Raw genomic sequence first — 22855 nt, forward strand, 5'->3', positions numbered from 1 at the left:
TCATTTATTTTTGACATTAAGAATTTTTCATTCGCGACATTTCGAAGCTTTGTTTGCGAAAATATGACTAAAGAGCTTGAAGGAATTTTTAAAACCAGCAAGTTTTAAAAATTTAAAAATTTTAATTTTTAAAAATTAAAAGCAACAGTTTATCAAATAATATTTCGTGATTGACACATTCAAAACTTTAAACGTCAAGCAAACTTTTTCACCTTTCGTTTTGAGGTCGAAACAAAATCTGAAATCAGTTCATGAACTGCATCACCAAATGAGTAAGTTTTTTCTGAAATTGATATAAAATATCATTTTTGAAGAAACAAGAGTAGATGTGAATATTTAAGTGTTACGTCAGATAAAATAGAGAGTTATGAGATATAGGGAAGATTCGATGTGCTGCTGTTATATCTTTAGTTTAGAACTGAAATCCTACTTTGTCACTAAGTATGTGTTTAGCTTTGAAACTCTAAAACAAGGGCAATAGCTGTGAGGTTTTTTACATTTTACATTTAAAGCTTGCCAGAATTTACGTTTATTTCTGGGTTTGACTGCTAAACAAGTTCGTCAATACATTTTTGTTTTATGAGATTCGTGACAAAGCTGTGCTGCTTTTTTTAAGCAGACTAATCTCTGCAGTTTTTCAGTTTTTCTCTCAACTTAATATTTTGCTGTACCTTGTTTTCATGGTTGTTACCATTCATCAGATAAAATTAAAATGAACTGAAGCTCATATGACTGTACGTGAAAACATGTGTTTTCATTCTTCCTGTTCTCCTTCCGCAACCTTCTTCTTCATCAGTATATATATATATATATACACATTTATTATATATATATATATATTATATTTAATATATATTTTGAATGTTCACAGATGAATTTTCTTTTCAACATAGATTCAATGTACAATGAGTTATTTAATTTTACCTTGCGTTGTTTTCAGGTGCAAAATAGCTAATATTTTAATAAGCAGTACGCAAATTGCAATAACTCACATGAAAAATTTTGAACATTCGCAACACTTGTTTTACAATACTGAAAAACAAGTGTTGCATATTGTAAAACACGTGTTATGGTAAACAAATTTATGGTTATTATTAAAAGTAACAATAACTATAAATTTTGACATTTTTTGGTTATTATTACTTTTAAATTTTTGTCTTTTGCTAAAACTTTCAAGTTCTGATACCTTTTTAGTTAGAATAAAAATAAGACAATGCGGTGTTTATTTTGAATAAGTACGAATACAACCATAAATGCTCCATCTTTTCACTAGTCTCGTGTTAAATAATAATCACATTTCAGTGCATCAACCAGAAGGTATGTTTAATTTTAACTTAGTAATTACTTTACTCTCCTCATTTCCATAGCATTAGGAGTTATGTTCTATTGCCACAACACTTGATGCAGTTATTTTACACATTTTAAACAAACAATCCTTGATGCGCTTTCTTTCATTTGCCATTATTCTTTTCTTCCATTCTTTATCTCATTTATATTTGTTCATAATCTTGACCCAATGCAATCCAATGATTGCATTGAAAACTATGAACAGTGAAAACTATGAACCACGGCACACAACCATCTGTGGCTACTTACCTGAATAGTACGTGAGTTCAACTGATTGACTTACTGTATGTTATATATATAGCACACCGCCTTTCCTTGTCAAGCCTTTTCAGGTCTTTTTCTTGCACAAACTCTACTAAGTTGAACTGGTACACATCCATGTGGTGTTTGTGACATGAACACCTTTCATAGAGCAACCCATCTCATAGAGCAATTAATCTGCTTGTTTGGACTTTCCTTGCTGGTGAAGATGGCAGCTCTTGTCTTGTCAGTCAGCTTCATGATGCAAAACACTTTGAAATAATTTCAGAGTAGCCCAAGTTTGTAGCTAGCTCATTGTTTTGTGGTATTTTTAAATTGTCGCTAAATTTCTCAGATGTTTCTTGTATTTCTGGTAGCACACCAAGATTGAGAGCAGATTGCAAACTTCAAAGAGCGTTTTTGAGATATGCAATGATTGACAGGTTTTTGCTGAGTTTTGAGATTAGAGCTCAGTCTAGCGTATAGCTCTATGCAGCTAAAGAACCAAAAGTGTTAACTTATTTAGATAAAAAGAGTACACTATAATCTTTATAATGATGTATAGGTTTATACAATAGGACTAAGCTGAGATATGAGATGACAAGATCTTTCAATCACCAATAAACATAGTGTTGTTATAATTCTGCAAACTACTGTACACGAGAAAAAATACATGACCAAAATGATTGAAAAGTAAGAGATTGTGAGAATAACACTTACGGTTTTTTAAAATCTTTCACAGAAATGAATTCAGCTAATATTAGATTTTATTTTTGCTGAATTCAAAACTTGAAAAATAACCAAGTTTCTTTCAAATTTGGCTAATATTCAAGTTTTGGAAGAAACTCTTGGCTAGATATTTATTTTTGGATTCATTGCTATCAAGAAAAAATATTGGTATCTTTTTATATTTTTCTCTTCGAACATTTCAGGATGAAAAGTTGCTACAACAAGCTCTCAAGTTAAAGGTAAAATTACACGATTAAAGTAATGCAAATAAAATAATATCAATATGAAGTTAAGGCATTGAGCTTTAATTTGATACGGTATTTGTCCGTGTAGACCTGCTCAGTCTAAAAATAGAATAGTTTGAACGAGATCCTTGATTGGAACGTTCAGATTTAAACGGAAGTGTGATTATGACGCCTATCATTGAACTTCAGTAGAGATGCCGACGGAGCAGAGATGCCCAACGCTGAAATTTAAACACAATAGCCAATATCAATAACAAGAGAGAAAGGCAGCTAAACATCTAGTGACATCATTACTGCATGTACCTTCCTTCTGAGCATTTTAACCGCGTTTGAGTTTTTTTGAATTCAATCTTGAAACATCCTGGCCGTCAGATCACCTCAAACATCAAAAACAATAGCAAATGATAAAAAAATACTGATAATTTTTGATAAATTCTAATAAAATTTTATATATGAGCTCATCTTCAAGTAGAAAATTTACAGATTAAAAAATCGAAGACAAAAATACAGCTGACACTTTTTTTCTGGAATATATAATGTAAAAACAATGAGAATGTAATATCAGCTGTTAGATTTACCTGCAAGCCATAAACAGGGCCTAAAATAGGTTCGTTTTTTAAGGAGCTGATTTCCCATCGAAAAACTCTGATAAGTCAATTGGGCCAGAGGTACTACTATTTAGACATGTGTTGCATTGTCGTGCTCATTTGGCAGCCAGTCGGGAGTCGAAAGCTGCTTCCAACACAGCAGATAGCAGAAATGGGTCTCTTATCCGTACTCTCCTTATTGACACGAACAGCATGACACCTATAATATTCCCCATACCCTTTATTTGTATCTCTGCACATCTTAGCCTGAGCCTAAATTTTGACCAGTCATCTATCTGAAACCGATTATGATAATGCTGTTTGCCAGCACTTTGGATAAAAACCACACAGTAGCTGGCAGTTGATTTGTGGTTTGGTGACAGAATGTGACAGAATATCTGTGTTCCATTCAGCAAGAGTAGTCAGTTGAGATGTCACAAGAATATATACTGGTAGTCTGACCTTCACTTAACCACCAGCGCACTACCACTATTTTTCTAATGTTCTTGCAGACAGAGCTATTGTGGTTGCTGCTGACACTTCTGGTTTTAGTCTGAATTCTTATTGAAACTTCTACTGACACATGCTGACAGCTGTTCAGATGATATTAACTTAAACGTACTAATAAAAATTTTTGAAGGGTTGTATATTTGATCATGATAAATTGAAGTGCGTATGTGTGTGCGTGCGCATGGGCGTATGAATGATGAGTAAAATGTATATGTATGTATGAATAAAACCAGATGAAATTTTGAGATAAACCCAAAAATGCAGAAAGGCTTAGCATTTACAAAAAACTAATAGACACGCGCATACACACCGACACACAATGACAAAATATGGTTTATTAACAAAAATTTAACAATTTTATTTTTATGAAGTACATTTAGCTAATCATAGTCAAGTTAAAACTAGAAATATGTTCAATAGTTATTAGTTCTAAGATTAAAATGAATAAATAGCTAAACTACGCTTTTAAAGAGTGACTACGCAAGCCAATGTACTGAACTGCTGTCGGCATCGATTTGTTAAAAGCTTGTTTTTGATGAATATTTTGACGGCTTCAACCTGTTGGTGTTTATCTTCAAAGAACTTGGTATTATGATAATTTTCTTATGTTTAATGAAACTCAGAAACCATAAAACATAGCATTGAATCATGTGCAAAATTGTGGGAGAATATACTGATGTACTAAGCATTATTGAATTGTTGTTTAATATATTATTTAAAATTATAAATAATAGCACTCTGAGAGTCTAGTGTGGTGTGAGAGACCCTCAGATGAGCGAGTAAAGCGCAGATAATAAACATGTGCACAATTATTCATACATAGATGATTGTGGTCAATTAGTGCAGGTGTTGAAGTGTCAGTCTGTCATGGAGTGTCAGTCTGTCATGGTAGTCAGTAGTTCAAATACCATACAAACAAATCTATTTTCTCAACTCTACTCTTAGTTTTGGATGAATAGACAGACATGGCTCTTACTATATAAGAAAGACGAAGATGTCACACGCGCCATCATAAAGTAAACAGTAGCAAGCATGATTAATCTTTTTGACAATGACAAAATTATTACCACCACTGCTGTGTATCTAGTATGTGTCTGCTCTTCTGCAAACTGCTAGTGTGGCTGTCTAGCTGCTAGTACTAAACTATTGGACAGTCCCTTATGCTTTATGTTGTGTTATTTTTTATGCATCACCTATGAATTGCAGATAATAAAACATTGCACGTGCGTGCACGCGCACAAGCACATAAACACACACACCGCTTTGAAAGGGTAAAGTCAAAAGACTGCAAAAATAATTTTGACACTGAAAGCTTATTTTTTATACAGAGTAAAAACAGTTGTGGAATTAATGTTATTATTGCTACGTAACTCAGTAAATATTGACGTGCTATAAAGTTTCATAGAGACAATGATGCACTTTCACCAGTCTATTGCTATATAGTTTAAAGTTTAGACATAGTTTAAAGATGTTTAAAAAACATATTCTATTATTAATCTAAAAAAAGCTTTTGCTGCTAAATATAATTGAGAGTTTTTGTTAACCATTTTTATTTTTTTAGGTAAAAATTGTACAACAATTCAAATCTTTTGAATGCTGTATTCCGTTTTAATAGGCCATGGCATAGTGTTATGCAATACTTTTAAAGCCAACAGAGAGTATTGGCGCAAAAGCAGTAACATTTCATAGTTGGTACAAACCAAACGTATCATTGCACAGAATGCAGAGCAAAAGAAGCAAATGAAGCAAATGCGAATTCAATCAAAATGGAAAAAAAATAATGACATTTCTTAAAATCCTTAATGTCTCACTATTTTGCCAAAGACAACATTGAACTCACTTGACAATGTCTATGAAATTCAATAAGAACAACATTGAAATCTGCTAATATTTCTATGGAATTTAAAATGGACAACATTGAATTCATCTGAGTATGCTAAAGATATTCATTTGAGTATGTCTATGGAATTCAGGTGAGTTTATCTATGGAAATCAGGTGAGTATGTCTATGGAATTTAGGTGAGTATGTCTATAGAATTAAACTGAGTGTGTCTAAGGAATTAATTGAGGAATTTTGGAGCAGAAATGGTAGCTCATGAAATATTTTCCTTAAAGGTTGACTAGCATCAAAATTCACATTACAGTTATTTTGTATCAAAAGATTCACCATGTCTTACTCTGCTGTGTTGTAGGTGCAAAAAATGTGGAAATGTGATTAAAAGCTCTTAAAAGCTCAAAAATGAACAGTTAATCGCAGCCATCAATAAAATGCCGTAGGTTGGAATCCCTTTCCAAAACGGCTAAAATGGGACATAGTTGAACACGATGGCTTTTGTTTACACTTTCATGCAACCTCATTCGTCGAAATATTTTCACAAATATACTTCACAGATTCAATAAAATGAGTCTATTGTTTAAATTTGTTTTACACGTCTTTTTCATCATCAATGTAATGCTGTCACTTTGAGCATTGATATCTCAAAACCTACCGTAAAAAATCGTTTAATTTTTAACCTTAGCTCGAAGGAGTGCATATCATCCTCTGATAAACATGACAATCCTGTTGGTCACCTGTGATAGTGAAAAATTGCTGCAGAAATTGTTCGCCCTAATTGGCAGAAAGTATGGGTCACATGATCAGATTTCGACTAGATTATTAGACCAAACCGAAGCGAAACTGGAAAGTAGTGAGCATCTATATCTGATAAAGGCTTTCCGGTAGAGCCTGAAGTGTTTTTCATAAACTAGTGCTATGAGACATTCCATATTACATTCCAAATAATATGAATAAATATAACAAATTCAAACATAAATCTAAATATTCAATGGTTATACATGTATATACATATAGCATAATACAGTATAATATAATGGTAGAAAACTACATTATAATGTACTGGAATATTACATAAGACAATAAATTTAATATAGTCTTTTATTATACAAAATCATATAAAATATATATTATATATGTAAATTGTACATTATTTATTGTTATTTATTGACTGAAACTTTGAGCAGCATTATGCTAGCTTTAAAAAAAGCTAGCATTATGCTAGCTTTTAAAAAAGCCTTCTATGTCATTTCAAAATAGAGCATAAAGTCGGTTTAATTTTTCAACTAACCTTGTCTGCAGCATAAACTTGAGATATATTGACAATTATACCTGAGACTGTACTGCACTACAGTACTGCAATACAGTTTATATTATCTGACATAGTTTGCGTTTGTAAAACAAATTAATACAAATATAAACTCTCCTTTAAACATTTTTGCTTTGTCGCACCGAGAAATGAAAACACACTCGCATTGTTTGTTAATACGTATTCTGAGCATAGCGAGTGTTACGCTTTGTGCCATATTCTAACGTTAGTTTAAAGCTTTTAGTTTGTAACAATGAAATGCCAGCCCTGCCTTCTGAACAAAAACAATTGAATCATGTTGCATTCCATTCAGCATTGAGTGCATCAACAGCTATAAAAAGCCGCGCTTGCTGTTGCAAGGGCCATTACTGCAGCAGCAAGCATGGCTAAGAGGCTGTTCCTATCAACCCTAGTGAGTTGTCTTTTCCTTCTCAGATGGACAGATGCAACCAAACCTAACATTGTCTTCATCATGGGTGACGATCTTGGTGAGTAAATTGATCTTTCAAACTTATTTGGCAGAGTATGTTTAATAATTGCTTTGTACAGATTTAGATATGAGCTGTACTAAAACGAAAATGTAGCTTAAGTTGTTAACATTGTTAACAACTTAAGTTAACATTGCAAGTTGTTTTTTATGCTAAATCGGATTAGATTAGAGTTAGCTGAGAGTTAGGTTATTGATAGAGGTTGGATTAAAGTAGATTGGATTAGGTTAGCTTAAAAGAAACATTTTTTATTTCATTGCATAGGAAAAATAAAAACATTAGCAACAACAGAAAATAAATAATTGATAATAAGTTAAACTACAATTTAGATGAACTATTTTTTAAAAACTAAAGCGTGAACTTGGATTTTGTAAAAATTGTACTATTTGAAATGTCATACGGTAAATTCCATGTTAAATTGCTAATTAAATTGGCTTAAATTTAATACAATAATAGTACACTATTTGAGCTTTATTTGGATAATGTTTTATTTGAATAATGTTTTATTTGGATAATGTTTTATTTGGATAATGTTTTATTTGGATAATAAGAGCCGTGTCCATCTATCTATTTGAAGCCACGGTTAGAGGTTAGAATAAAAGATTGCTTTAGATGGGACTTGTTATCTTGAAATTTGGCTTAGTAGACGCACTAAAAGCTGAAGTTCTGAATAATTGTAGAGACAATTTGTCTCTGACCTTTATCGGCTCACCTGATGATCACAGGATCATAGCATACTAGACTGCCAGGGCACTAATTTAAGATAATTGTAGTAGCTGTATCAGCTGTTATAAAAGCTTTCTTCGTGCTACTAGCATGAACTATTACAACTATGTTTCATCCATACTAAAAATAAATGTAAGCTATTGTAACAACTTTTTTCATTTTGAAAATGTCACCATTCAATTATATGATTCTAATTAACAAGCTATATTTCAAATTTTAATTAACGGAACTAATGCGATATTTACATATTACTCTATGTAACACATTAATTCTTCAAGAGTGATAAAAATCTAAAATGTTATTTTTCTGAGCAGTCAGCAGAAAATTCTGCAATGTTGACGGCAGCAGTGTTTTTAAATTACTGAGCTAAACTCTACTTATTGTAAAATCTTCAGGTAAGTATCACTTTAGTAAAATTGGTTGCGATTTGGAGAAGAGATTTTAGACTGTTGAGAGATTCTAACTAATTTTTAAGATACATTGGCTTGTTAGCTGATATCCATAGCCTATATTTAGTTACACGGTAGATACGCTTACAGTGTAAATAATCTGTACTGAGAACGTTCATGTTATCGCGACTGCATTTCTTGTACGCTTACAAGAATGTAAGCGTGTAAGAATGTAATCTGTACAAGTTAAGCAAACCACACATGCTAACTGACAGTTTCAATCATTTTTTTCCCTTTTTTCTTTACAGCAAGATCTATTCTGCAAAGAGAAACATATGTAGTATATGTTTAAAATAAAGTAAGAAATAAAATAAAATAGATACCCTAGAATGATGTATTCATATGTCATTCTTTTCGGAATGCGCAAAAGATGAAACACTATTTTTAAGTCCAACATTAGAAATCTCGTTATTCAAATTTAATTTAAGGACTTACATTGACTTGACTCATGCCCTACATTATACAGAATTTTTTATATAATACGATACAAGAACTGTACATAACATTTTCACGCTCAGTGGAATTTATGAAAGGTTTTATGGTACAAAAAGATTCTCCTGTACTGATTTCATCAAATAAATGTTAAACAAAATCACTTTTCCAAATCTATTATTTACTTATCTCATTCTAAGAGTAAACTATGTTGGTTGATCCAACATTGTTAACATTGTTAACAATGTTATGGTTAACAATGTTAACAAATAGCACAAAGGAATAACATGAAAGAAGATGTAGAAGATTTTCCTGCACTCTTTATAGATTTCCACGAAGCATAGCTGTAAGTGTCAGGATGTCCTATTATTATATTTTCATACATTTTCCATGTACCGTAGCGGTGAAGAACTTATGGTATGTCTAGGTTGGAATGATGTTGGATTCCACAACTCAAAAGTTAAGTCACCCAACATAGACGCTTTAAAGGAGGCAGGGATTAGGTTGACCAGTAATTATGCAGCTCCTGTCTGCTCCGCGTGAGTTATTCATCTCATAGTTGGCACAACTTTAGCCCAATTGTCTCCACTTGTCAGTTAACATTTCATACAGATATAAAACATCTTTAACGCTGAACTCTATAGTACTAAAGAAAACTAACTTGAGAGTTTCTTTCATATCTGATTTGAAATATCTTATATTTATCTTATTATATCTTATTGATATATATTGCTAAATGTATAGATGGGAGAATGTTACTGTATGAGATATTCAACGTCTACTGGTTACTAAATGAAACAAATATTTTAAAACTTGTAGTTTTTGATTTATAGCACAACTTATCTTTAATAATATTTTTTTTCAATTTCTATTAAATTATTTTGAAAAACTTTGTTATTGCATAAAAGTGCAGATTAGTTTGTGGAAGTGATTTAGCATTTTATGTATAATAATACTTCCTATTAAATAAATATCTTAAATAGTTATGAATGTTGCGTTATATTTCACACTTGACAAATTTCTATTATCTATAGGTCAAGGTCAGCACTGATGACAGGAAAGGATCCACATCATAATGGATTTCAGGTAAACCCAATGCTTAACAAAAAATATCCCTCTTGATATAACTAAAGACAGCAGCCCACCTGAATTTCAGCTGCTTTTTGCGCTCCAAAGTTTTCATAAAACTGATATGGCACATGATGATATTTATTTTAGCACATGGTGTTTGCTGTACAAGCTCCTTCCTGTCTTCCTTTGGAACACACGCTACTACCAAAGTATATGAAGAATGAAGGATATGTAACTAAGATGCTTGGCAAGTAAGTCACTAAGAGGCGTGGCTTGGGTGTATTTGAAAAAAGAGGAGTTATGCCACCTTGTACGCTAATTATGAAAAATCAAAATGCTTGTGTTTGCTTAGTCATTTGATGATGGCTAAAAACCTATGTCTGCTGCATCTGTACTTGCTTGTCATCTTGAACAGGGATCAAAGTCCTTCATATAGTACACATACCACTGTTTAAACTTTAGGCTACAGCTCAACTCCTCCACACATACTTTAGTAAAATAATTCTGGAACCTTCTTTGAATGTTAAAATCATGGACTATCTAATGGAGTATTTTTGTAAAAATACACATTAAATTGTTCAATTTGCTTTGCAACTTCAGAATATATGATGCCATTTTAATAAATACTGCAAATAATTAAAAATAAAATTAATGAAAGGATTAATAAAATTGTAAAGAGATGCAAAAGGAAATATACAAAAGTATAAAAATTTAAAAATATAAAGATAAATAATAAATGACACAAGGTTTTTATTGTCGCTTTACTTTAGCCAGACATCAATGCATAAACAATGTAGAAGTGATATAGGCATGCAACATAAGGTGCTGTAAAGTAGACTTTGAACAGGAAGTGATGTCACAAAAGTAAACAATGTTAGACTTTATATCCTTGAAACTCGCATGAAAAAATTCTGCATAAAAACATTGTCTCATCTAGATGGCACTTGGGATACTGTGCAGAAGAATGTCTTCCTACAAACAGAGGCTGGGATGAGTTTAGAGGAATTCTGGGAGGTGAAAGCGACTACTACAACTGGGGTAAGCCGTAAAAATTTCTCAGTTGATGATAGGATAGGAAAAAAAATGTCTCGCTCACAATAGAAGTCTTCCGATAGACTTATGCAACATTTCTTATTAGCTGTAAAAGAGATGTAAAGAGCCAGTTGTTAAACTTGAACTAATCAAGACCCGCCTGCTTTTCTAATTTTGGTGAAATGGTGAAATTTGTCTTCATTGCCGAGTTATGTCAGTTTTGATGGGCTCAGCACCTTGACTAGTCGCAGCGCCACTGCACATACATACCTTAATATGTAGACATTAGACCTTCATTTATCTTTTTTCATTTAATTAATATTGTAATTATATTTATTTTTTGCTTAATATTGTATTTTTACTAACTGATGGAATAAAAACACACATGCATGCAGGCACTCAAGATACCTATTCATGAATAAGCAGGTTTTCTTTAAATGAAATACATGCACAAGATGGCCTGCCTAAGTTAAAGACTTCCATTCTAAAATACTTCCAAAAGCAATTGAAAGGTTTATAGTTGCTTTAGTAACTGAATGCCTATCTCCAAGTCTTTGAATGAGTTCTTGAGACATTGTTTAATGCAGTTTAGTGAAATCTTGAGCTTTTTAATTTGAAGAAGTTTTCTCTTTGCACAAATATATTATCATTGGCCTAGTTATGTTGGTTTTGGGCTTTCAATATTAAGGAAACAGTAAATTAAATCAACGTATATTAAATTGTAAATTGTGAAAAGATTTATTGAATCAGCTATGAGCCATGAAGGTTGCTATATTAGACGCTTCTGATAAGATTGCTAGCAGTTTACAAAAGTCTATTTAATTTTGCTCACACAGGTTCAAACCTAAACCAAAACCGCAAAAAAACCGAGCAATTGATGTACTTCCGATACGAACACAAACCATTGTTTTATTAATAATATGAAAATGGTGATAATATAATACTGGTATAATAAATGCACATCAAGAATATTGTCTATTCAAGTGTCATAATTAGTTTATCAATGCCATTGAAGAACTGACAGCAAAGTTTAATATATAAGAAATATAATCGATTATTTATTCTTCATTGATGCTAGTTCAAAACAATTTTTCAATACTAGTTGAGTGTGAACTTTATCACACTAAGCTGGACCTGTTCTACTAAGATGCCACATGATGTAATGTTTAGAGGGATAGAATTGAATGTGCTGCTTATCATTACGATTGTCAGCAGGTTGTATCAGCTAGAGTTGCTTGATGATAAAAGTTCTGTCTCTTGTCAGCTTCTTTGTGCTGTAGTATTGGCTAACAGTTGTGACTACAGAGGATTCTGTGGTGTATAATTTATGTTGTTGAAATAAATGCGCTGAGGTGCCAATTCTGCAAACAATCTCATACGCGTCTGATATATTCTGATAAGATACCTTTGTTTTGACTCATCCTTTTTGATGAATTGTAGAAGAGGAACATGTCATGCTCAAGTATGTAAATGATACTGTGAAGATGCCACCAACGACCCACCCAGTTCATTTGTCGGTAAGAAATATTGTAGCTTTAGTCAGCCATTTTTTGTTATTGTTCTGCAAAACACCATAAATATTAAGGTTATGCTTTTGCGTAGGTTCAAGACAAAGAAGATGTAGTGGAAATGATATCAGATCATGCAGGAAACTCAGACCCATTGTTTTTGTTTGTATCTCCAAATGCTCCACACTCACCAATGGAGGTAGTTTTATATTTCATATAGGCATGCATTGTATCACTGTATGATAGATGTTCACTGTATCACTATATAATAGGTGTTCACTGTATCACTGTATCATAGGTGTTCACTGTATTGGCCGCACTATATTTATCATGCGTTTGCTATACATAGCTACTGGCTATTATATTGATTAATGAACTCAAGCAGTATATATGAGATACTCTGTAATATTGTCCAATCTATAATATGAAGACTTTCGGAATTAGAAAGACTCATCATATAATATAATATAATTTAATATCATATATTATAACATATTATAGCATAATATATTATATTATAATATATTACAATATGTTACATATATTCTAATATTATAATATTAGAATATATTATAATATAATATAATATAGAATATATTATAATATAATATATTATATTTATAATGTTTTATAATATAATATATTATGATATAATATATTAAAATGCCATATATTATATTCTAATGTATTATAATATAATATATTATGATACAATATATATATAATATAATTATAATATTATTATATAATATATATATTATAATACATATTATAATATGGTAAAAGGTAATATACAAGTCTGTGATATTATATAATACGATGCTGTATAATAATTTAGTACCAAGTCATATTGCACCATATTGTAGAATATCACATTATGCCATTATATTATATCAAAGTGTTTTATATTAAGTTAGATAAACATAACTTCCTAACATGTATTCTACTACTAGAAGAGCAATAAGAATATAGATATCATAAAGATTTAGCAATATTTACAGGTAACCCCGGAGATGTATGAGGTGAATAGTGATCTCAACCTAGACCCAAGAGATCCTGACCAAAATAAACGAAGGAAATATCTTGGTAAGTGTGTCGCTGACTATAACTTGTTTTAGTAAATGCTCTGCACAAGCTCTTGAACAAGTTCAGGAAGTGACAATGCCGGTGTATTCTAAATAGCCTACTCATAAAAATCAATATGTTAGAGCTCTACACATCAAAACACAAGTGACAGCCAAAATAATCATGAAATACTTTTTTAAAATTCCTTACAAATATGGAAGCAAAATAGCTTGTTTTTATTTAGTTATACATTATATAAGAGAGAAGCTGCAGTTCAGTGGTTAGTCCGCTGGCACGCTAACTGTAGGTCGGTGGTTCAAACCACAGAAGGACCATCAGTGGTGTTAGTAAGGGCATCCAGTCGCAACTGCTCCTTTGCCAAACCTCATAACAAATGGTTGTAATATATCTTGTATCAGAGAATACCATTTGTGCTGGCAACCCCTAAATAAAAAAGCCTATTTAGAAAATTCAAAAAAAAAGATTCAGTTATATGTACAATTGCGCTGCTAACTATTGCCTAAGCCAGTTCAGAAACAGATTGACTGTATAATGCGCTGTTTGAGCTCCTCAGGCTAGACTGAGCAGACCGATCAGGCTGACTACGCTGAAAATAAACCAAATGTTTCAGATTATATTTAATAGTTATCTGTACAAACGGTATTTGGGTCATTAAGAGTGAAACCTAAAAGCCTCAAGTAACCAGGTCAATGTTCTTGGTGTCAGTTGACTTCACTCTCTTACTGGCAGTTAACTCACCAAAATCTCTTGACGTCTGATTTCAGGTCTTGTCTACGCTCTCGATGAGATTGTTGGTGCAACGGTTCAAGCTCTGAAGGATGCAGACATGTTGGACAATACAGTCATAGTGTTCCAATCAGACGTAAGTACAGTCATTGTGTTCCAATCAGACGTAAGTACAGTCATTGTGTTCCAATCAGACGTAAGTACAGTCATTGTGTTCCAATCAGACGTAAGTTGTCTTATCTCTAAATAAGGTATAATAATGTTATTTTATTAACCAACATTTTGCTTACAAAGTTTTACAAAAGAACTGGTGTTCAGTTCACATGGGTACAAAGACTCTTCGCATGCCTTCATGCCCCCTTCTACACGCACGCACGCACGCACACACGCACGCACACACACACAAGCATGCACGCACATGCAAACGCACGCGCACACGCATGCGCGCACACGCGCACACGCACACGCACGCACACACGCGCACACGTATATATACACACACACATATATATACACACACACGCATACATATATATATATTATATATATTATATATATTTTATATATTATATATTAAAATATGTATACTTATTTATTTATATTATACATGTATATATTTATATATTTATTTATATATTAAAATATATATACATATTATAAATTTATATATTATATATATCATAAAAATATATACATATATATGTACTTACATTATATATACATGATATATATATATATATATACATATATATATATGCATACACATATATATATATATATATATATATATATATATATATATATATATATATATATATATACATATATGTATAAGTAAAAAGATGGAAAAAGTTTTTAGCAACAGTTTATTACTTAAAGTTTCATGATGCAAAATGATGCTAAGTTTACACCAATCGTCAGATAAAAAATTGCATGACACAAACACAGAACCAAGAATACACTAAGAACACCAAAATGAAAAGTTACCTGTATAAGTACAAAGATGGAAAAAGTTTTTAGCAACAGTTTATGACTAAAAGTTTCATACCTCATGCAGTAATCATCAGATGCTAATGTGAAGTGCTTGCGTATAATACTTGGTCAAATCAAGTATAAAAGCCTAACTATTAAATTGGTTAATTGGTGAGCTTAGCCTTTGATAAGTAAAATTTGGTGACCAAATTATATGTGGCTGAACAAAGGAAACCTAACGGCCAATACAGAGCTGCTAATCATGGCAGCCCAGGAGCAAGTGCTTCCAACAAGGCAACTCTAAACGAAAATCTATCACACTAGTGACGATCCTAGATGCAGACTGTGCAAAGATGCACCTGAGACCATCCAACACATCATCAGTGGATGCAAGCAGCTAGCAGGGAACGCATACACTGAACAGCATAATCGTGTCGCAACTGTTGTGTATAGAAGTCTATGTGATGAGTATGGCCTTAATAAACCACAACACTGGTGGGAAGCTCCTGGTAAGGTCAATGAAAATGACCGCGCTAAGATCCTCTGGGACTTCTACATCCAAACTGACAAGCATGTCTTAGCAAACCAACCAGATATAGTGGTGGTAGACAAGGAGAAAAAGAGGGCTACTATAATAGATATAGCAGTACCCAATGACTACAATATAGCCAGCAAAGAAAAAGAAAAGGTAGAGAAATATCTCCCTCTTGGAGAAGAAATTGAAAAGTGCTGGAATGTAAGAACAACTGTAATCCCAGTAGTCATTGGGGCACTGGGCGCAATAACACTGGCGCATAAAATGTGGCTTGCCCAAATACCAACAACAATCAACTCAGGTGATTTGTAGAAAAGTGCGCTATTGGGAACAGCTAAGATCTTGAGGCGAGTGCTCAAACTCCCAGGTCTCTGGTAGGAGACCCGAGTTAGAGCAGAATTTACCACCCATACGGGGTGTCCGGGGTGAGGAAACAATTTATATATATATATATATATATATATATATATATATATGTGTGTGTTGTTCTGTGGCCTGACGAGCCCATAGCAAAGTTGGACGAACGCCAATCGCAAAGCAGCGTTGCAGTTGCTGCAAGAAATTTGGTTAGTTAAGAGTTAAGTTCCACACACCATGGTATTTACCAATTGCTTAAATTAACCATTCCATGTGCTGTCTTAGGAGAGTATTGAAGCAGTTTTTGTTAAACACTTCTGGTTTTTTGTCAGGATTGACTCCTTTAGCACATTAGCAATTTTGAACCAGCCTACATTTCTGACATAATGTAGTTTATCTCAAACTACTGACCTTCTCATTGGTGGTAACCACTATGCCATAACTTTTAATAAAATATATCTCCAGTTTGATACACGAGTTTAACTATGTAGAATGGAGGATCAAACATTGGAGGAGGGTATGGTGAATGCTACGGGAACAATTATCCACTCAGAAATGGCAAAGCATCTCCTTACGAAGGAGGGGTAAAGGTTCCTTCTATTTACTATGACCCCAGACTGTCAGAAAGCACACATGGAACCGACAGAGACTTTTTGATGCACATCACTGATTGGTTACCAACCTTTCTGGAACTTGCAGGAGGAACAACTCCAACCGGTAAAAGTTTTCTCTTGCATGTTTTCCATTGTATTTATAGGTATGTAAAGGCCATAGTACAGCAGAAATAGAGAGCATCGGCAAAGAAAATTTAGCTCTCCACTTTTTGCGATGTGCTTGTGAATCACTATTCTCAATGTTTTCATTTGTTGTTTGATTCTCATAGATTGATTACATCCACAGTAACTTGATCCGTTAAAGTTATTGCTCAACACAAAAAAAAGTCTTGAAACACACTCACATTAAGTGCACTATTATGAGATTATTTATATCAGGACTAGCCAAATGCCAGGCGTTGCACAGGTATTAACAAACAGCTTATAACCAGGCTATGTAGCTGCCATTGGCTAATTTGAGTAACGGAGTAACCGTATTAATAAACTTACTAGTAAGAGCTGTGAGAGCAAGCTTTAATGACATAGTGTAATGCAGTGCTATACATATTTTAACCCCAATAACGACTCATAATGCCTAATGAACATATTGCATCTCGCATAGCTTAATTGGTTAGGTTATCGTGGTGAATGGAGGGTTCCAAGATCAAATTCAGCACAAAGCAGATCTTTTATTCTTAGATTTTAATGGCTATAGCTGGACAGACCGAATGACAAAATTTGAGATTTATATTGTTTACAAATTTGCTTTGCGCTGGCCATCACAGTAGTGCCAAGTATATTAGTGTGTAGTTTGTGTCCTCTATAGGTAATTTACTCTCAAAAAAGCTAATTTTAGCTTAATGAAGTTTCAATTTAACTTTCTGGCCAGTAATATATTGCTTTAGCAGGAATTTTGTAGATACCTAAACCAAGCGCACCTTCAACTTTCTAAAGAAGCACTACTTGACACTCGACCAGCTGATTGAGTATTATTAAGCATTTTGAGGTTGATTAATTTTTTGTTTCAACATTACCTTAATGCTGAAGACCATGTAAAGGAAAGTATATTTATCTAAATCCAGAATACATACCAAACTGAGTATTTAACTGATTAAAATTGTGATGAAATCTGCTCAAATCTTCTTCTTCAGATATAATTCTCAAAGTCTGTCGGAAATCTGGCTATAGATCTTAAAATCTTAGAGTAAATACTTCGTACCAAAAAAGGATTCAATCTCGGAGCAAGCCGTTTACCTGTCTGACACCTTGCCACTGGACTACAGAAGTCAATACGCTGATATAAGCCATTGTATCAGAGCAAAACCTAACTGCTTTGCGTTAGTGTCGTATAGTTTCACAGAGTCCCGCGACCAACAGAAGCGCATACGGGAGCTCACTCGATTCCAAACAAACTGGCCACGCCTACTATTTTTATATAAGTTATAACGGAGAGGCTGCAACATTAATCAACAAAGACTACTCCCATTAGCAGTTGCTTTAAAATTGATTGTTTTATCATGAACCATTTGAAAGAAAACAAAATTTCCTACAAAAAGCTACCAATAACATTTTTGTAAAAACGTAAAGTAAATGCAAAAAGAGCGTTATTGAGAGCGAGGTATGAATATTCCATTAGCGATCAGTATGTCGATCGGGTTTGTTTGGAATCGGACGTTTTTGTTTCCGGTTTTGGTCGCGAGATTTTGTAAAGCTATATGACTCTGAAAGTACAGAGCTGTATAACTTCACAGTTTCGCTGTTAGCGGATGCGTATATCGGAGCTCGCACGGCTCCAAACAAACAAGCCGCGCCCACTATTGTTTTATATAAGTTATAATGGAGAGGCCGCAACACTAACCAACAAAAATTACTCCTATTGGCAGTCGCTCTGAAATTGGTTGTTGTATTATACACCATTTGAAAAAGGACAAAATTTCCTACAAGAAACTACAAATGGTTTTTTGTAATAAAGTAAATGCAAAAGAGTGAGATGTTGAGAGCGAGGTAAGAATATTCCATTAGAGATCAGTATGTCGATCGGGTTTGTTTGGAATCAAGCGTTTTTGTTTCCGGTTTTCGGTCACGGGACTCTGTGAAACTATACGGCTCTGCTTTGCGTATGACGTGGGTCATAGCATAACGTCACGAGAAGCTGTTCGCTCACATTATTAAACTGGCTAATAGCAGAACTCTCACTACTTCTCATTGTTTATAAGACAAAAAACTTTTCTCATGATATGTAGTTTGAAAGTTAGAATGGCAAATGTTGTTATATGTTAAATGCAAATCAATTTTCTGTTCAAATACTTTTCTATTACACGGGCAACGCCGGGTGGCACAGCTAGTCTGATATAAAGCCCATAGTGATCATATAGTGATCAGCTTTATTACTAAAGAAAACCATTGTTAGAAGTATGTTTATCAGTTTGCATGCTGTAGGAATCGATGGACTCTCACAGATATCTAACTTGGGTGAAACATATGATTCCAGCAACAAATACACAGTACGAGATAGGTTCCTAGTCTCACTGGACACCATAAGCCAGAACAAAGCAATCTACAGATGCACGGACAGAGATGGAGCCTACAGGTAGTTCTTTAAACATTTTGAAAAGCAAAAGCACAAGTATTCGGCTAAAAACCATGGAAATCCAACATTTTCGAGGCATAAAAAACATTTTTGGTGACCTTTTGAACTATTAGTTTTTAATCAAGCAGTGTGATGTGTGGGCATCATAAATTTTCACTTTTTCAGTTGTGTTAACTGGCCTAGTTTGTAAGTTTGCACAATTGAAAAATGATTTGATAAAAAAAAAATGTAAACATTTTTATAATTCAAGATACAAAGACTGGAAGTTGGTGTATGGGAAAAAGTCCACCTGGACAGAAGATGAGAATTCTCCAGACACATACAGAAAACCAGAAGAATCTCCGGAGCTTGAAACTCTTACCGGTGACTCTTGTGTTATCGGAGAAGGGGTAGACCAGCAAATCAGATGTCTTTTCAATATAGAGAGTAAGATGTAATTTCTAACTGTGAAGAGTGTTGAACTGAACGAGATAAAAGTTTAGTGACTTATTTTATTGTATCGATGGCTAGATTAAAATCTTCAGCTACAGAAAGATTAAGTAACAACAAAGTCCACTGTAAGTGTGTAAAAATGTAAGTGTGTAAGAATGTAAGTGGAATGATGTAATAATTGATTTGAAAAACTTAAATATTCTGAAAATATATATCAAACCATTTATTTGATTTCAGTGGCTAACTGTTGCCCTTTTTTGTTTTTATTATTTCTGTATGTCATAAATAGAAAAACATTTTTATTTGAAATAAAATTATTGCCAATAAAATAATACATAATAAGAATAAATAAACAGACAAAAAAAATAAATAAATGGGCTAATAGAAATATATGCAAAATATGCAAATTTAATAGATGAAAGAATAAAGAAATGAAACAATAAATCAGTAAATTAATAGAAAATGAGATGATAAAAGATGAACTGATTAGCAATGGCTGATTACAGAAAAAAGCTATTTAAGGAGTAAAAAATAAATTTCTCGTAACAAAGTTTATACTTATTTTCAATAAATGGTAAGCTATGAAATAAGTATGAATATACTAAAAACTAAATAGGATTAAATAAATTACTTTTAGGCTTTTACTTAAATAAGCTTACAGTGTCTTTTAAAACAATAGAATTCTAATAACCATTTGAGCAGTTAATGTTATGTCTGCTTGTTACGCAACAAGCTGTAAGATGGAGACACAAATACCCATACAGATCATGCTGTCTTTTTAGATGACCCGAGTGAGCAGCATAACTTATACAACAGTGAGCCAGATATGGTCGAACAACTGTTGGCCATGTTGAATGATGAGAAAACCACCATTGTTAGAGAGGTGTACACAGACACCGAACCGATATCTGAGGAGAATACGATTAATAAAGACGGAATCTATGTTCCTAGAATTCCATTTTGCAACATAGATAGCTTTCCACTACAAGACAACTACGAAGGATGTGACCGTCGTCACGATGAGCTGTAATGCATGAATACTCTGGGCAGAATTCTGTATTACAATCAAAAACTGTTTGCTTTGCTACCTATTTGTATCAACTATTAGCTAAGACTGAAAACAACACGTGTGAAAACTGTATTCAACTGAAATTTTTCTGAACTAATATTGTTAGGCCAAACAACATGGTCATTGATTTAGTTTTGAATACTTCTTTGAATTATATTATGATTCTGTCTTTTTTCGTGATTGTCTGCTGAGTATTGTTTTAAATCTTATCAATACAGTGTGAAAAAGTAGCTCAAAAGTTGGCAATCTTGCCTCCAGCTCTGTTGAGTTAAATTCATTTCTTGGCTACTCGCAACAGAAACGAATTTTAATACTGACAATCTCTAAAAAATTTACATATCAATAAAGAAATGAATGAATGAACAAATAAATGAGTTAGAGAAAACAAGAGAAGAATGATGAATAATTCAAGTAGCAAATGGTTCCATCAACATAGTCTTGTCAATAGTTCAGTGCTATGAGTTCACTTGATGGAATAGAATTGAGATCTCTAGAAGGCGTTCAAAAGGTGGTTCACTACACTAAGTTCTAACAACCTACAGATTTGCAAGTACAATTAAACCTTGAACTGCATCCATCTTAACGTCTCTAGTTTCAATATGAATTGTTAAGTTTGAACAAATATTTACCCGATGAACCTTCGGCGTACATTTTCTAACGTTTATAAAAACAAGACAGCTTTTAAATTAGTTAATTTATATGCGATTTTCCTTCACATAATTTGGTTTTATGATGCTCAAATAATGTTAATCAGTGCTCCATAGTTTTTAGTTTTAAAATTGGGTATGTCAAAAGTATTAGTATGAGAGATAGCGGTAGTGAGAAAGGAAGAAGGCAATGTTTTTCTTAAAATTAATACAGCAAATAATAAAACCTTCAGTGTACATTTTTATAGATCTTGCCCTTGTATGCTCGTAACAAGTACAGCTCCTTCGTCATTAAACACAGAGTTACACAAAACTTTAGTAGACTATCAGAATGAACTAGTATTTTTTTATCATTTAAGATCGTTTTTGATGTCTAAGGTGATCTGACTGCCAGGATGTTTTAAGATTAAAATCGACAAAACTTAATAGCGGTTAGAACGCTCAGAGAAATATTACTTGCCAAAACGATGTCACTAGTTGCCATAGTTGTCATCAATTATTGCTTTGAAGCTGAAGCGTCGCGGGCCTCTAATCTGTCAGTTTCTTTGCAACTATAGATGTTATAATTGCACTTTTACTTGATCTGAGCTTTCTAACCGTGATCAAGTTTTGTCAAATTTAATCTAGATATATCCTGACATTCAGATCACCTTGAATATCAAAAACAATCGCAAATGATAGAAAAATTCCGATACTTTCTGATAAAATCTACAAAAATGTTCTGCAAATTCATCTTAAGTTCTCTGTAAAAATTTATAAGGGTCAGAATAGCTTTCTCTGCCCATTGCGTTGTCTAGTTACAGTGAATCTGATATGCATGTAGTCAGTGCCTTAGGTCGATCCGCTAATGCTATAAAATTATTGTTGTACCTTTTTAGCTTGACCCGTCTGCACTAAGAGTTCGTCTATTCTAAATCATTGTTTTTATTTAATCGCTGGCTGCGCATGCTGCGATTTCAGTGCATTTCAGTTGTTAGGTCGAGCTGTTTTTAGTTGTGCTTTTCTGACCCGTTAAAGTGTACAGCATTCAATTTAATAGCCAGCCAATCATAACAACTTTTTTTCGCTTCAATGAATTTAGCCAAAGGAGGCCTTCATTCCCAAGAGCATTCTGGGTGTTAAGCAGGTGCATTAAATGTACTGCTTTCAGTGCATAACTTGTTCATTCATGGCAATTTGAATAACAAAATGTTTTGCCTATGCTTTCCTGACTCGCTTTCTTTATAAAGTTTTCCCTCTGCAGCAATTTATTTTGTAAAATATTACAAAATTTATAAAACCTATTTCTTATAGCCTTGGGTCATTCAGTTTTGTTAACACAGCAGTATAGGAAGAGCTAAG

General features: G+C 33.1%; 1 protein-coding gene across 1 annotated transcript; it reads left to right on the forward strand.

Moving 5' to 3' along the window:
* The first annotated feature begins 7179 nt into the window (after window positions 1-7179).
* On the forward strand, window positions 7180-21097 carry LOC137387224 (arylsulfatase B-like). The gene is made up of 13 exons (XM_068073564.1): window positions 7180-7289; window positions 9324-9435; window positions 9931-9982; window positions 10115-10218; window positions 10905-11005; window positions 12440-12516; window positions 12602-12706; window positions 13509-13593; window positions 14358-14455; window positions 16675-16900; window positions 19216-19366; window positions 19617-19792; window positions 20581-21097. The coding sequence occupies exons 1-13, from the start codon at window positions 7184-7186 to the stop codon at window positions 20826-20828; spliced, it is 1641 nt and encodes a 546-aa protein (XP_067929665.1). The 5' UTR covers window positions 7180-7183; the 3' UTR covers window positions 20829-21097.
* Window positions 21098-22855: the final 1758 nt, after the last annotated feature.

This window comes from Watersipora subatra, chromosome 2 (assembly GCF_963576615.1).
Source record: "Watersipora subatra chromosome 2, tzWatSuba1.1, whole genome shotgun sequence".
NCBI classification, from domain to species: Eukaryota; Metazoa; Bryozoa; class Gymnolaemata; order Cheilostomatida; family Watersiporidae; genus Watersipora; species Watersipora subatra.